This window comes from Lepidochelys olivacea (genome assembly GCF_965140295.1).
Source record: "Lepidochelys olivacea isolate rLepOli2 genome assembly, chromosome: 1".
Classification (NCBI taxonomy): domain Eukaryota; kingdom Metazoa; phylum Chordata; order Testudines; family Cheloniidae; genus Lepidochelys; species Lepidochelys olivacea.
In genome coordinates, this window is record NC_140411.1 from 120723764 (window position 1) to 120736873 (window position 13110).

Genomic DNA, 13110 nt, shown 5'->3' on the forward strand with positions numbered 1-13110 from the left:
AACTCAAGCTGATGTCCCAAGGAACAGAAGAAAGCTGCTGCTGGTTAAACAGCTACAGTTGTGATGAGCTCCGAAGCTGATTGACTAGCAATGATCAGAAACACTGTTCCTAGAGGGCAGTGAGACATTGCCAGTTGGTCTTAGAATGAGTCCGGCGTGCTTGTGTTTTGGAGGATGTAAGAGTTGGATGTAGTGCACAACAATAAAATTAGTATCTTGTCTAAACGTGGCCTGCACAACATATGAGCAGCCTGTATTCACTGCTGCGCCATCTATTTTCAGCCTGACTCATGTTGACTTGAGCTGTTATGTATTCATCCCCACAATTCCTAAAGTTGCTTTTATTCTTTGTGTATCACAATCAGTTGTCCCCGATTCCAAATGTGCTGTCATAATGTACAATGCTGATGCACACAGATACTTGTTCAACAACAGACCTGTGTATGGCTCCATCAGCAAACACAGTAATAAACCTAGCTTTCTGTATTCGTGTGAGACACTTGTGTAAGACTTTATAATTGCTTGCTGTGACAAATATGACAATTTCCTACAATATCTTTGGGAGATATTACCGTATTAAGTGTATGTATCATTGTGAGCCAGGGATTTTATGTATTTCCATGAGGGGTTGGAGCGTGGCCACAGCCCTCCTGTAGTCAACAACAGTGGGGGGTGATTAGGCAAAATCACTCAGGTTGCAACACCTTCTAGCTGGAGAGGCTCTTGTATACTAGTTCAGACTGGAGTCTCCAGAGACCATCTGGTAAAGAGAGGCCTTTTAGATAATATATTGAGTTTAAACTGACTCAGGGTCGTCTTTTTGATCCAGCAAATGGACAGAACGTTCTGTCTAAGGGGGTGACCCCAAGTGCTTATGGAAGGCTTGGAGGGATTGACACCTACCATTTGGAGTTGGGGTGACCTCTGATAAGCTTTTTAGCATGTGCATTGTTTCTTTTATTGGTTTTAATATGTTTGGTCTGTAATCCTTTCATTTTAAGAATAAATGTGTGGTAACTCATAACTGTTTGCAGTTATGTTGTTCATAACTTTTTGAAGAGTTACAAAGCACAGAGGCTGGGCTGACTAAGGTTGGTTTGCTAGGAATAACACAGTGTAGGCAGGAAACTGTGCAACCACAGTTCAGAAAGGAGAGAGAGATTGGCCTTCTCCCAAGAGAGGTGACAGCTGAGAAACATAGAGTGGGTGCCCATGCTGGACATCGGGGGGGAGGGGGAGAATACAGGTGCAGTTGTCATGAACTGTGACACTTGTATCTAAAAATCTTTCACTTCTTAGGTGTTAACTTAGTTTGATCCAAGATTAAGGCCATTTTGGCCTGCAGATTGCAAACTGAAGACAATTTCAAAATCTCAGAAATTGATATTATATTTAGCAACACTGTGTAGAACTTCTGTATCTCCTCAAGTTGCATTTTCTGGAGCAATGTAGTAATAGGAGTTTCTTGGGACAAAATGACATTTCCTGCTACCGTGTATTTCACATGAGCAGTCATGTACATATAGGGAATTAATTTTAAAGGGCTTTACTACTCATGATTTTTGCAAATTACACAACATTTCACTTTTCTGACACAAGACTATGGATCAGCTTTTCATAGATTCTGGAAAGTGAGTTTTACTATTGACTTCTCATACTCCTTAGCTTACTGTTTTGTGTCACATGCTTTATTCTTCATCGAGGGTCTTCAGTTTTATCTTTTGATTAAGGCTTGTTGGCCTTCTTACTCCAAACTCTCTCTCCCCTTCCACACCCTCCCCCAGAAAGTGGCAGTTCATGGTCCAGAAACTTTTCCAATGTTTTTTAGTCAGCCAGTTCTAGGCATGTAATTTTTATACAGATATGGTTAAAACACTAGTAGTCAGGGATTGATTGGATTAAAATTGCCTGACTGGCCCTGACATCAGCAACTGCTTGCAGTTGCAAATGACTCTAATGGTATTAGAGGTCATTCCCTCCTAAAATCAGCTCAAACTACTCTAACAGTATCAGGTCATCAAGTTTAGAGTTCATTTTGTTATAAAATGATATTGTCAATCCAAGAACTTCAAACATCCTGAAAAGTTTTTTTTTAATTGTCTGTGTCATCCCGTTCCTCCCTCCTCCCCGCATTATATGTTGGCGTGTAAGCTGATTTTAAACTCCAGTTGCCCCATCCCTCAATGTTTTAGGGTTACTAACACTCAAAAATGTATTGTAACACAATTTTGTCCCCTGCTGCAGGAGCTCTTGCTAGAAGACACAACCAAGAATGAGACTCCATTGTGCTTGGCATTGTACAAATGCATCGTAAGACAGTGTGCTTGCCAGTGATGGGTTTGTGAGGTGGGAGCTGGAACTGAGAGCCATGAAACGCATATAGGGCCACAAAACATCCATTAGATGAAAACAATTTTTAATCCTTGCTGAGCTGAATTCAAAGTGGTCAGCTACAGATGAAAGGTTCTGTAGCTCATTAGCAATGTCGCGAGGCATCCAGTCTCCCACAAGTGCTAATGTTACAGCCTCAGAAAGGAGGCATGCATTCTAGAATAATAAATTTACCAAATGTATTGTGACCTTTTTGGAGTTACTCAGGCACAGTCTTCCAGTGTGGACAAACGGACAATCTCCTACACGTTGCTCTCAGTCTTTAATGCATAATATAATAAAGTGCTGCACCCTGTTCTTAAAGGAACAGCTCTCATTAACCAAAACACAAATACTAAAAATGCCACAGTAAAACAAATATTGGCTAGGGCCATCAAGCAATTAAAAAAATTAATCGTGATTGATCGTGAGATTAAACAATAGAAATCCATTTATTTAAATATTTTTGGGTGTTTTCTACATTTTCAAATATAATGATTTCAGTTACAGCACAATACAAAGTATACAGCGCTCACCTTATATTTTTGCTTACAAATATTTGTGCATTAAAAAACAAAAGAAACCATATTTTTCAATTCACCTCATACAAGTACTGTAATGCAAATTGAAGTTACAAATGTAGAATTATGTACAAAAAACTGCATTCAGAAACAAAACAGTGTAAAACTTTAGAGCCTACAAGTGCACTCAGTCCTACTTATTCAGCCAGTCACTCAGCCAAACAAGTTTGTTTACATTTGCAGGAGATGATGCTGCCTGCTTCTCGTTTACAGTGTCACCTGAAAGTGAGAACAGACGTTCACAAGGCACTGTTGTAGCCGGCATTGCAAGATATTTACATGCCAGATGTGCTGAAGGTCATATATCCCTTCATCTTCAACCACCATTCCAGAGGACATGCGTCCATGCTTATGATGGGTTCTGCTTGATAACGATCCAAAGCAGCGCAGAGCAATGCATGTTCACTTTCATCATCTGAGTCAGATGCCACCAGCAGAAGATTGATTTTCTTTTTTGATGGTTCGGGTTCTATAGTTTCCATATCAGAGTTTTGCTCTTTTAAGACTTCTGAAAGCATGCTCCACATCTCATCGCTCTCAGATTTTGGAAGGCACTTCAGATTCTTAAACCTTGGGCTGAGTGCTGTAGCTATCTTTAGAAATCTCACATTGGTACCTTCTTTGCGTTTTGTCAGATCTGCAGTGAAAGTGTTCTTTAAATGAACAATATGTGCTGGGTTATCATTCAAGACAGCTATAATATGAAATACATGGCAGAATTCGGGTAAAACAGCAGGAGACATGCTATTCTACCCCAGGAAGTTCAGTCAAAATTTAATTAACTCATTTTTTTTTTTTAAATGAGAGTCATCAGCATGGAAGCGTGTTCTCTGGAATGGGAGCTGAAGCATGAAGGGGCATACAAATGTTTAGCATATCTGGCATGTAAATACTTAACAGTGCCTGCTACAAAAGTGCCATGCAAACACCTATTCTCACTTTCTGGTGACATTGTAAATAAGAAGCCAGCAGCATTATCTCCCGTAAATGTAAACAAACTTGTTTGTTTTAGGGATTGGCTGAATAAGAAGTAGGACTGAGTGGACTTGTAGGCTCTAAAGTTTTACATTGTTTGTTTCTGAGGGCAGTTATGTAACAAAAAAAGTCTACATTTGTAAGTTGCACCTTCACCATAAAGAGGTTGCATTATGGATGAGGTGAATTGAAAAATACCATTTTTTATTGTTTTTTACAGTGCAAATATTTGTAATAAAAATAATATAAAGTGAGCAGTGTATGCTTTCTATTCTGTGTTGTAATTTAAAACAATATATTTGAAAATGTAGAAAAACATCCAAAAATAAAAATAAATTTCAATTGGTATTCTATTGCTTAACAGTGCAATTAAAACTGTGATGAATTGTGATTCATATTTTTGAGTTAATCGCGTGAGTTAACTGTGATTAATCGACAGCCTTAATATTAACACAAAACCCAGTTCACTTCTGCATACGTTGTATTGGAGTATAAAATCATTCCAACAATTACTCCAGACTCCTTACTAGAGCTAGTTATGAATTTTCTAATGAATCCTTTTTAGTTGGAAAACGCCAATTCACTGAAACAGTTCCTGGGAACATACCAGTTTCAGTGAAACTTTTGTAGGTCCAGGATGGAATTTCTAGTCAAAACCAGAGAGAGAGCAAACATGCAACCAACCAAAGATAGCCAATAGCCTGATGGTTAGGGTACTCAGCCTGTGGGAGACTTTGCGCTGAAGTCCCAACTCTGCCTGATTCAGACCAGAGACTTGGACCGAGGTGTCCCACATCCCAGATGAGTGGGTCGGGGACCATAGTTCTTGAATGCTGGCCCAAAGGGCTTGTAGGAGCTAGTCAGTTTCACCCTGCCACCCAGTGAGCTGCTAACAGTTGGCAAAACTAGAAGCTGAACTCTGACAGAGCACTCTAGTCATGGGCAATGGGTGGAGCCCCCCTTTGGGGAGGCTAGCCCCCAGCTCTGCCCCTTCTGCCCACCCCCACATTCAGTGCAAGAACCCCGTACCAGCTACAGTCCTGATCACAGAGGAGCCCTGGGCCAGTCAAAGCCCAGTCCCCTGGCCCCCCTGCCCGAAAGAGCCTCGGGCCAGCCACAGACACACCTCTCCTCTCCTCTCCTCCCCTCCCCTCCCCTCCCCAGACCCACGTCGCCCCAGGGAAAAGCGTCTCTTCGGAGATACTTTTGATATGCCGCATGCTGATTCCGGGGTGGCTGAGGAGGCAGTATTTGCTACTCAACTTCCTGGGTTCCTCAGTAATCTCTCTGCAGTCCAGGGAGATTACTGATGAACCCAGGAAGCTGAATAGCACATACTGCCTCCTTAGCTGCCACAGAACCTGCATGGGGCATAATAAAGCAAAAACTTCACCACCAAACTCCGCAACTTGGGGTCCGACGACTGCAGTAGCACCAGGGGAGGCAGACCCTATTATACCTGCCGCCCACAACTGCAGTCCTGGGGTCTGATTGTCTCCCTACTTGTATTTAAACCAAGTGCAGGAACAGGAAATGATCTATGCAATTGGCTTTTCCCTGCTTATGGCTGCTTCTGCCTGTTTCTAATTGCTGGTCCTGCCTCCCGACAGCTGACTCCTGCTTTGCCCTCTGGCCTGTCTCAGTCTGATCTCTTGGTATCTCACCCAGCCTGGCTCCTGTTCCAACCAGTAGGTCAGACTACCCATGTCCCAGTTATGACAGTGTGTTCTAACTACCAGGGTATAGAGTCTCTGTCTCCAGCTGGAGCTCTTCCCCCTTGTATAACTAATTAATCATTTGGCCAGGGAGAGAGAGTGACTCTCTAGTCACCAAATCAGGCTGAGCATGGAACTAACTAACTCAGTCTCCCACATTTCAGGTAAGTGCCATAACCACCAGGCTGATGGCTGTTCTGGGGCTGAGGCAGCTCTGTCTTGCCTTTTGTGAAAAACTTATGGCCTCAGTTTCATCCTGATGCACAATGGGAAAACTTTTGAAATCTCAGAGTTCTATATGGTGGTAAAACTGTTTCCTGCTCAGTTGTAGTTCTCACACTAACTTATGCATAAATTCTCTCCCCTCAAATGGATAATCAGGAGGGTTTGAACCCACAACCTTCAGATCTACAGCACGTACCTTTTCCCTTTGAGTGGTAGGAGTTACTGGTTGGGGGAAAGTATAGTGTTATCCTCTCTGTGAGCCAGTTCATACAGGGACATACAACACATGCTTTACCAGTGGGTTACACAAGTATTTGAGAGAGACCAGAAGAGTGCTGAGCATCATAATTCTTAGTTTCTGTTTGTGGTTTGTGTAGCAGCATTTTCTAACGCTCATGGTAGTTGCGGTGGTGTCTTTTCACAAAAGGAAGATGTGGTACATTCTGTCCCGCCTTTGCATTTGGTCTGTGAAGGGTTAGAGAGCCATTCAGGGGTCAATAGAGCTTCTGGAAGAAGGGGTTATTATAAACCTCAGGAAATTAACCCCCTCTCTGAAATATGTCCACCCATGATCAGTCTTCAAGCCCTAGAGTCTTCTCCTCCCGCCCCACCCCTTCCAGGAGAAGCTTGATAAAGCATTTCTTGTAGCAGCTCAGATTAGGAAGTCAAATACACATCCATTCCAGCTGATCTTCTGTGTAATGAGCATCATGTCATCTTTCATAGCTCTGATCCTTTGAACCAGTAAACATGTACATCCCTTCCTTCACCTAGTTTTCTGGCTCAGTAGATTCTGTGTGCAGGGAAAGATTACCTTAGCTCTAGCAGTCCAGCGCTGCTGGAGGAAGCCCAGTGAATTTCTCCAGGGGGTGCATGCCTTTGCTGGATTCTTGGGCGAGCTGTCATTGCCAGAAGTGCAAGACTGGATGGGGATTCTTTCTCATCCCAGAGATCTTGGTTCCTCATCAAACTCCTTGAGCTGCAAATGGGAAGATTGTTAATCACTTGTAACCTGAAGACCACAGCACTGATGTCAAATGAACAAGCTGGGCACAACACATCTGATAATCATTGAAATACCACTTGCCTAGCCTGCGTTCAGACTTCAAGTGAAGTGGCTGAGTCCCATCTGCCAGGGAAGTTGGAAATGTATCTGAAGTTTTCTGATGACCGCTTATCTCAATGCTTGCAGATCTGCAGCAATCAGTAATGCCAATCCAGGAAAAGGAGGGCTTTTGTGTGACAGACATCATGTTCCCCATCTCTTGAGTTCACCTAATGTATACCTGTCTTTCTGATCACTTGTCCTGATGAAACTAAAAGTAGACAAAATAAGTCTGATTTTTATTGCCCCTGATTGTAGTAGTACTCTGACCTGCTGGCCTTTGGTAGAAGATTACCTTCCCATCTCTTGAGTCAAAAGTCTAGTGTGTCACAAGACTTCAGAAAAGTTGTTCTAAAGGGTCAGCTCATGAAATAGAATCCCTGGTTTATGAGACCATGTCAATAAGGTTAGTCTCCACCTTGCTGATATATAGGAACGTTATGTACAAAAAGAACCTACCTAAAATACCCACCACTAGTGTATCTGAGCACAAGATTGCTCGCAGCTTTTTACTACTTCATGGGAGTTGGAGTTTTTTCAGGAAGGTGTTGGTTACCATTAGGCCTTTTAGGGGTCTGGCATTCTCCCTGCAGGCCACTAATGGGCACGCAATCTAATAGAAAACCCTTTTATGTTCTCAAGAACCAGGTGATCAGCGTAACTTAAAATATTTCTGCAAGACTGCACCATATTCAAGTATGAAGTCAAAATTTGGTTCTATTTAACCTCTCCAGGGGTACGGGCATATTCCCTAAGAGGCAAAGTCACTTTATGGGTTGAGAGAATCTCAGATGTGATATTCTAGGTAGTGACCCGGCAATCACACCACACTAATCGTCAATATTTCAGAATCAATATCAGTGCTTTAGTGAATGTGGATTATTTGGATGCAGTGTTTTTAGGAGCCATAGTCCAATACATTCCCTCTCCTCACCACTATTTCTGTCTCCTCCTATACCTGGACGTATTGCTATGCATAGCTCAGATGCCAGTATTAAGCTGTTCACAGAAAGGGACATTTTGGTCTTAGTTTGTAAATTGATTTTTCTGAACAAACCTGGGGGTAAATCAACTGTCATTTTAACCAAGAGGCACTCCATTAAGCAAAAAGTGACTTTTGTTCTTTTTTGGTTTTTACATAAAAGCATCAACAGCCTTTGAGATTAGATGTAAATCCACTAGTGTAATTAACCAGTGCCTGATACCATGAAAATTGAACCTGCATCCCAAGATGCACTAGATATCAAATACGAAAAATAATTATCGCTGACTGGCAATATTGTTCATGGATAGTAGCAATCCTGTTTAAACCGCTTAGAAGTGGTGTGCTATATAAGGTGTATGTTGGACAATAAAAGTCTAGTAAATTATTGTAGATACTTAACACTGTAATGCTGTGTTGTAGTAGCAAGAGGAAAATACTATATTTAGTGCAGGACGTAGCAGGCACCCTGAGGACTAATTTTGGTAAGCATCTCACAGCTCCTAAATAAAGGGTTGTTTTACATTTCACTTTTCTTAGGATTGAATTTGCAACTGCTACATTTATTTTAGCTTCTGATTACATGCATGAGTATGTTATTGAAGAAGACAGTCTGTTTGCATGCCATCACCGAAGTGGAATTGGAGATGCTGCTAAAAAACCAACCAACCAACCCTTTGTTTTTTGTTTCCTAAGCAGAAGCTTCACTATGAGGCGGGGTGGATGGAGGAAACGAGCCAGTAATGACGATGGCTGGGGGATATGGGTATGTTTAAAACCAAAAGGCTTTTTATTGAAAGGGTAAATAAATGCAATATTCTTGATGCTTTTTTGATTTTTTTTAAAAAAAATTTAATGTGTAAAGGGCCTCAACACACACACACATGTATTTTCTCCACTTGAAAGAGACTGTCATTCCAAATCATTCCAAAAAACACGTCCTGACTTTCAGAGGTGTTCAGCAAAGGCATCCAATAAATTGCACTTATTTACTAGTCCATATTCATTGGGTCTTATTTTAACATTCCAAACTCTTGAGCAACTTTCAGCAGTCTCCAGTTTAAAAACAAAAGAACAACCTACTACTGAAAGAATTAATGTTTTCTCCACTCTTTTCTTTCCACCCCTCCCCTTGGAAAAAATAATAGATTGACTTTACACCAAAAATGGACCATTCGATATTTTTTAGCCCTGCAAAGTAGGAATAGAAGCTTTTTTGCCATTGGGGAGATTATATGATAGGTCCATTTTTGAGAGATTTGAAGTTACAGTTTTCCTCTTCATCTAAATCCTTTACAGTTGGACATGTGATAACAAAGGCACCCAAATTTAAATAAGTGTATACCACACCACCATGTGTCATGTACATTTAGGAAGAAAGAATTCATGAATTATTTCAGGAAAATTCTATGGCCTGTATTTACAGGAGGTCAGACTAGATGATCACAATGGCCCCTTCTGGCCTTGGAATCTCTGAAGGTTAATGCGTTTGAGTCTTTGCCCTATCCTTAGAGCACATAGATCATGAATTATCATCCAGACTCACGCTCTGTGGCTTTATTAATTTTCATTTGACTTTGACATATTTGACAATTTTCATTTGACATATTACTAACTCAAACAATAAGAAAACATAAACCCCAGCCTAAGCTTCCTACCTGAGTTTGACTTTCCCTAGGGTTTCTCCAGAATTTCTTCTGAATTAGATCATTCTTCCTTAGAGAGCCACTCCTATGTCCTTTACAGCCAGAGTAGAGGTAACAAGCCACACCTTCACAGCAGGTCTGCAGACCTAAAGTCATTCTGTGTGGGATTCTAACACCTGCCACCCGGGTGAGTAAATGAAGAGCCTTGCCACGTTGCTAGCATGGTGCAACTGTTTAATCAGCAGGAGTTTGGATTAAATGTATTACTCATGGTTTGGAAAAACCGCATATGAATTTTGCAGTTCATCCAAAATGTATTTCAGGAGGGAAAACCAAATTTATACCAACTATTTTCAGGAGGGAATATCTGATTGAGTTGTCAGTTTTGTTGAAACTGACTGACTGTTTTGTAGCTAGGCATCAGAAAGTGAAAATCGTCATTGCTTTGGTTCATGTTTAAACTTCTCTTTTATTTAAATTCTAGGGAGGATACATGTCTGCAAAGGTCCAGAAACTGGAGGATCAATTCCAGTCAGATGCGGCTATACAGCATCAGAAGGATGGAACTTCATCATCCAATATCTTTAGTGGAGTTGCCATCTATGTCAATGGCTTTACAGGTGAGGTTTTCATTTTTCTCCAAAACATTAAGTGATCCTCATTTATACTAATGCCTCTCTTAACTGCTGGTGAGGTGTAAAGGAGCCTTATTGTAAATGAGAATCAGGCCTTAAATAGGTATAGCTGAATAAGAATCTGCAGTAGTATAAATAAAATTTTAGTTATGATTGTAAAATGTTCCTTGGAACATTATGGTTAAGGCTCAGGTGGCTTTCTATACAAAATCATTTTCTTCAACTAGTCATAATGTGACAAAAAATATTGTTCCACTTGAAACTTTTTTACAAGCTTGGGTCTCAGACTGGAGTTTTTTCCTAAGTTCGGCAGAATTTGGTCTTACAGTTTGAGTTACCAGAACACTCCCAATGAAATCTTAAGTTGGATGGGTCTTTTCACTCAAGTCAGAAAGCTTAATTTAAAAAACTGAAACTTGATTAGTCGTTTTAGGGCTAATAATTTTCTCTACTTAAGAAAGAAAGATGCTTTAAATTGATATCCATCAGCCATCAAATCAGAATGGCTACTGAAACATTCCATATTGGCATCTGTTTTTATTTTTCAGTTCCAAATGTAAGCATTTTTTCACCATTTAATTATATGTATTGACATTGTTATTAAGCAAGATGAATTGGAGAGAGTCCAGAAGAGAGCAAGAAAAATGATAAAAGGTTTAAAAACAGGGCCTATGACAGGGATGGGCAAACTTTTTGGCCCGAGGGCCACATTTGGATATGGAAATTGTATGGCAGGCCATGAATGCTCACGAAACTGGGGGTTGGGATGTGGGAGGGGGTGAGGGCTCTAGCTGGGGGTGCATGTTCTGGGGTGGGGCCAGAAATGAGGAGTTCAGAGTGCGGGAGGGGGCTCTGGGCTGGGGCAGCCCATTGGGGTGTGTGGGGAGGGTGGGGGCTCTGGGGTGGGGCTAGGGATGAGGGGTTGGGGGTGCAGGAGGATGCTCTGGGCTGGAACCGAGGGGTTCAGAGGGTGGGAGGGGGATCAGGTCTGGGGATTGGGGTGCGGGACGGGGTCTGGGGTGCAGGCTCCGGGCGGTACTTACCTCAAGCAGCTCCTGGAAGCAGCAGCATGTCCCTTCTCTGGCTCCTACGGGAGGTGCGGCCAGGGGGCTCTGCATGCTGCCCCATCCACAGGTGCTGCCCCTGCAGCTCCCATTGGCCATGGTTCCCAGCCAATGGGAAGGACAGGGGCAACATGCGGAGCTCCCTGGCTGCCCCTATATGTAGTAGGCGAAGCAGGGATATGCCTTTGCTTCCGGGAGCCATGCGGAGCCACAGCACGCATAGAGTGGGGCAAACGCTGGACCCCGTTCCCTAGCAGGAGCTCGAGGACTGGATTAAAACATCTGAAGGGCTGGATGTGGCCCCTGGGCCATAGTTTGCCCACCCCTGGCCTACGAAGGGTTAAAAAAATAGGGCATATTTAGTCTTGAGAAAAGAAGACAGAGGGGGAATTCAATAAGTCTTCAAATATGTTAAAGGCTGCTATAAAGATAATTGTGATCCGTTGTTCTCCATGTCCACTGAAGGTAGGAAAAGATGTAATCAGCTCAATCTGCGGCAAGGTTAGATATTAGGAAACACTTTCTAACTGTAAGACTAGTTAAGGAGTGGAACAGGTTACAAGGGAGGTTGTAGAATTCCTGTCATTGGAGGTTTTTCAAAACAGATTAAACAAATACCTGTCAGGGATAGTCCAGGTTTACTTGGTCCTACCTCAGCGCAGTGGGAGTGGCTAGATGACCCTCGAGGTCATTTCCGGTCCTTCATTTCTATGATTCTGTGATAATTGGCAGTAAATGTTTTTCCATCTATCATGTGAATTATTATTGAAATTGAATTTAGGGATCTGGAAATCCAATATGTTTATATAGTGTTTAAAGAGCTTTTAATTCTGCACCCAGGATAATCCTAACTTTGCATTTCCAAACTGTATCCCAGTCACACTGTCAGGTAGCAGATACTTGGGGTATGATGATCAGATTTACATTTTGGTGGATGGGGTGGGCTCTTCAGTGCATCATGGCTGAGACAATGTGGCTTATGAATTGAATAAGGAGGAATAAGAGAGAGATGTTGCTTTTAAGGGGCTATTAAAATAAAATGGTCTGTGATTAGGTTAGTAAATGTGTTGTGGGGAATAGGGTTGTAAGATTCATATACAGGAATTAGGCACACATTTCTCCTGGGTTCCACAGAGAAATCCAGAAGCCTTTTTGAAATCTTCCAGAAGCCACTGTTTCAGGGAGCTGTACAGGGGATTATGGGATAGGTACCCATTCAACAGTACAACTGCAGTGGTGAGCAGCACTAGTGTCTACACAAGGCAAAACTGAAACAGAAATGAAAATCAAAGTAACATGGCTGGCATGGCCATGCTGCACCACTGGCACTTAGTACACTCTCACTGGTTCAATTTTTAGTGTAGATGGGGCCAATTAGTTGAAATATTTTGTGTGTGTTTTCTTTAAAACGGTGGTCTCAACCTTTCCAGGCAACTGTATCCCTTTCAGGAGTCTGATTTGTCTTGCATACTCCTAAGTTACACCTCTATTAAAACCTACTTGCTTACAAAATCAGACATAAAAATCCAAAAGTGTCATAGCACGCTATTACTGAAAAATTGCTTACTTTCTCATTTTTACCATACAATTACATAATAAATCAATTGGAATATAAATATTGTACTTTCATTTCAGTGTATAGTATATAGAGCAGTAGAAACAAGTCGTATGAAATTTTAGTTTGTACTGACTTTGGTAGTGCTTTTTATATAGCCTGTTGTAAAACTAGACAAATATCTAGATGAGTTGATGTACCCCCTGGCTTGAGAACCACTGCTTTAAAGATTGGAAAAATTACCTATAATTCTTCTT

The 13110-nt window shown here is 41.6% G+C and overlaps 1 protein-coding gene across 5 annotated transcripts in view; it reads left to right on the top strand.

Annotated features, from left to right (window-relative positions):
- The window catches only part of REV1 (REV1 DNA directed polymerase), a 95590-nt gene that overhangs the window by 9047 nt on the left and 73433 nt on the right, over positions 1–13110 (top strand). For 3 of the 5 annotated variants that reach the window (XM_084616759.1, XM_084616760.1, XM_084616756.1), the window contains 2 exons: positions 8650–8719; positions 10084–10219. In XM_084616759.1, the coding sequence (XP_084472885.1) occupies positions 8663–8719; positions 10084–10219 (193 nt within the window). In that variant the 5' untranslated portion in view covers positions 8650–8662. Of the gene's footprint in view, positions 1–8649; positions 8720–10083; positions 10220–13110 lie in introns of those variants that run through there. The other 2 variants (XM_084616758.1, XM_084616757.1) reach the window with 1 other exon arrangement.